The 1,480-nt window shown below is 32.0% G+C and overlaps 1 protein-coding gene across 3 annotated transcripts in view; it reads right to left on the reverse strand.

Moving 5' to 3' along the window:
* LOC119586428 (tRNA-dihydrouridine(47) synthase [NAD(P)(+)]-like) overlaps nucleotides 1–1,480 on the reverse strand; it is a 14,270-nt gene that overhangs the window by 10,415 nt on the left and 2,375 nt on the right. For all 3 annotated transcript variants that reach the window (XM_037935153.1, XM_037935154.1, XM_037935155.1), the window contains one exon: nucleotides 330–433. In XM_037935153.1, the coding sequence (XP_037791081.1) occupies nucleotides 330–433 (104 nt within the window). Of the gene's footprint in view, nucleotides 1–329; nucleotides 434–1,480 lie in introns of those variants that run through there.

Raw genomic sequence — 1,480 nt, forward strand, 5'->3', positions numbered from 1 at the left:
CAATCCTACCAAGAGTATTATCATTCTCTTCCCCAGTTCTTTCTTTAATACATGTGCAAAGAGTTCAAAACAACAAAATGTCTGAGCTAGAACTTAAAAATCTTAGCGAATGATTTCTTGACACTCCTGTCATACAATTAACTGCAAGGGCCTAAAAACAAGAACCAGCACAACATAATCTAGAGAACTGCTGAACAAAACAAATTTTTCATAACTTAGCATGTGATCTCTTTTACAAAATAAAACACTAACCATGAATTTTACTAAATAACTTCATACAAATAAAAAAAAAATACACTTTCATTTATTCATATTTTATAAAGGCTTACCTGTAACTTTTTGCTTTTTTTGGGGAGGTTCGGATATTGAATCAGCTCCCTCCGAGGCTGCAGAATCTTCTTTTTTCTCTACTGCCTCTTTTGGCAGGATAAACCTATAATAAAATTGATCATTAAGTCTTTTCTCCACTCCGCAGTCTCACATACTGCAAAATTTTAAGAAAGAAAAAAAGGTAAATCAGATTGATCAAAATGCAAGAGAGAATATTTTGGAAAGAAAAAAATAAGACTTAATAAAATTATGGAGTTAGATCATGAATGTCTTAATGCATTTATTACATCCTCAGAGGAAATCCCATAAGACATAAAATTCACTCAGACTATGGTGATAGTGAGCACAAAGTCTGTATAGCAACTACATAAGCCACAACAATGAAAGTTGCTCTTTCTTCCCAAGTTATAGCATTTTGAAGTTGGCCAAAACCCTCATTTTCCATTTCACAAAAAAATAACTGGCTTGTCTAAAACCAAAGATATTGCATGGAAAACATCATCTCTGCACCTATAATACCACCAATCTTCAAATCAGCCCTGCTGTAGTACCAATAAGTCAAATGGTGCAGAACATATCCAGCAAACTTTCTCAATCCACTTTGAGACCATATACTGAAACAATTCACACAAGGAAGAAAAAAGTTAATGTAACAAAATAAATCTGACATTAGCTATGAACACCTAGTTTCCAAATATTGTGTTAGCTGGCTAAAACATGAAAAGCATATAAAAATTAGGATACGATTAAAAACAAAACATACGTATCATAAATTTGTATGTCTTCTATTAGTTTTGGTATAACTGGATTTCTTGGTGTTTATCATTTTATTATAAGACTCAACTTGTCCTATAAAATACAAAAAATATTTACAGTAACTGATTTGTCACTCACCTTCCTGTGATATTTCATCTTTTTAAATACTTTAACATTTCTCATGTCTATGAACTCCCAAGGAATAGATTGCCTCATTTCAATCTCAGCCACAATAGTTGGGAAACTACCAATAAAAAAAATGTGTGCCAGACACAATTTTACTTGCCTATATTCTCTCCTGTAAAAAATCTCCAAAACCAATTTTGCCAAGCAAATTATCACTCCCAACCAATTACACCAAAATAGTTTTAAAGTCATTAATCTAATGCTACCA

The sequence above is a fragment of the Penaeus monodon genome, chromosome 21, assembly GCF_015228065.2.
Source record: "Penaeus monodon isolate SGIC_2016 chromosome 21, NSTDA_Pmon_1, whole genome shotgun sequence".
NCBI classification, from domain to species: Eukaryota; Metazoa; Arthropoda; class Malacostraca; order Decapoda; family Penaeidae; genus Penaeus; species Penaeus monodon.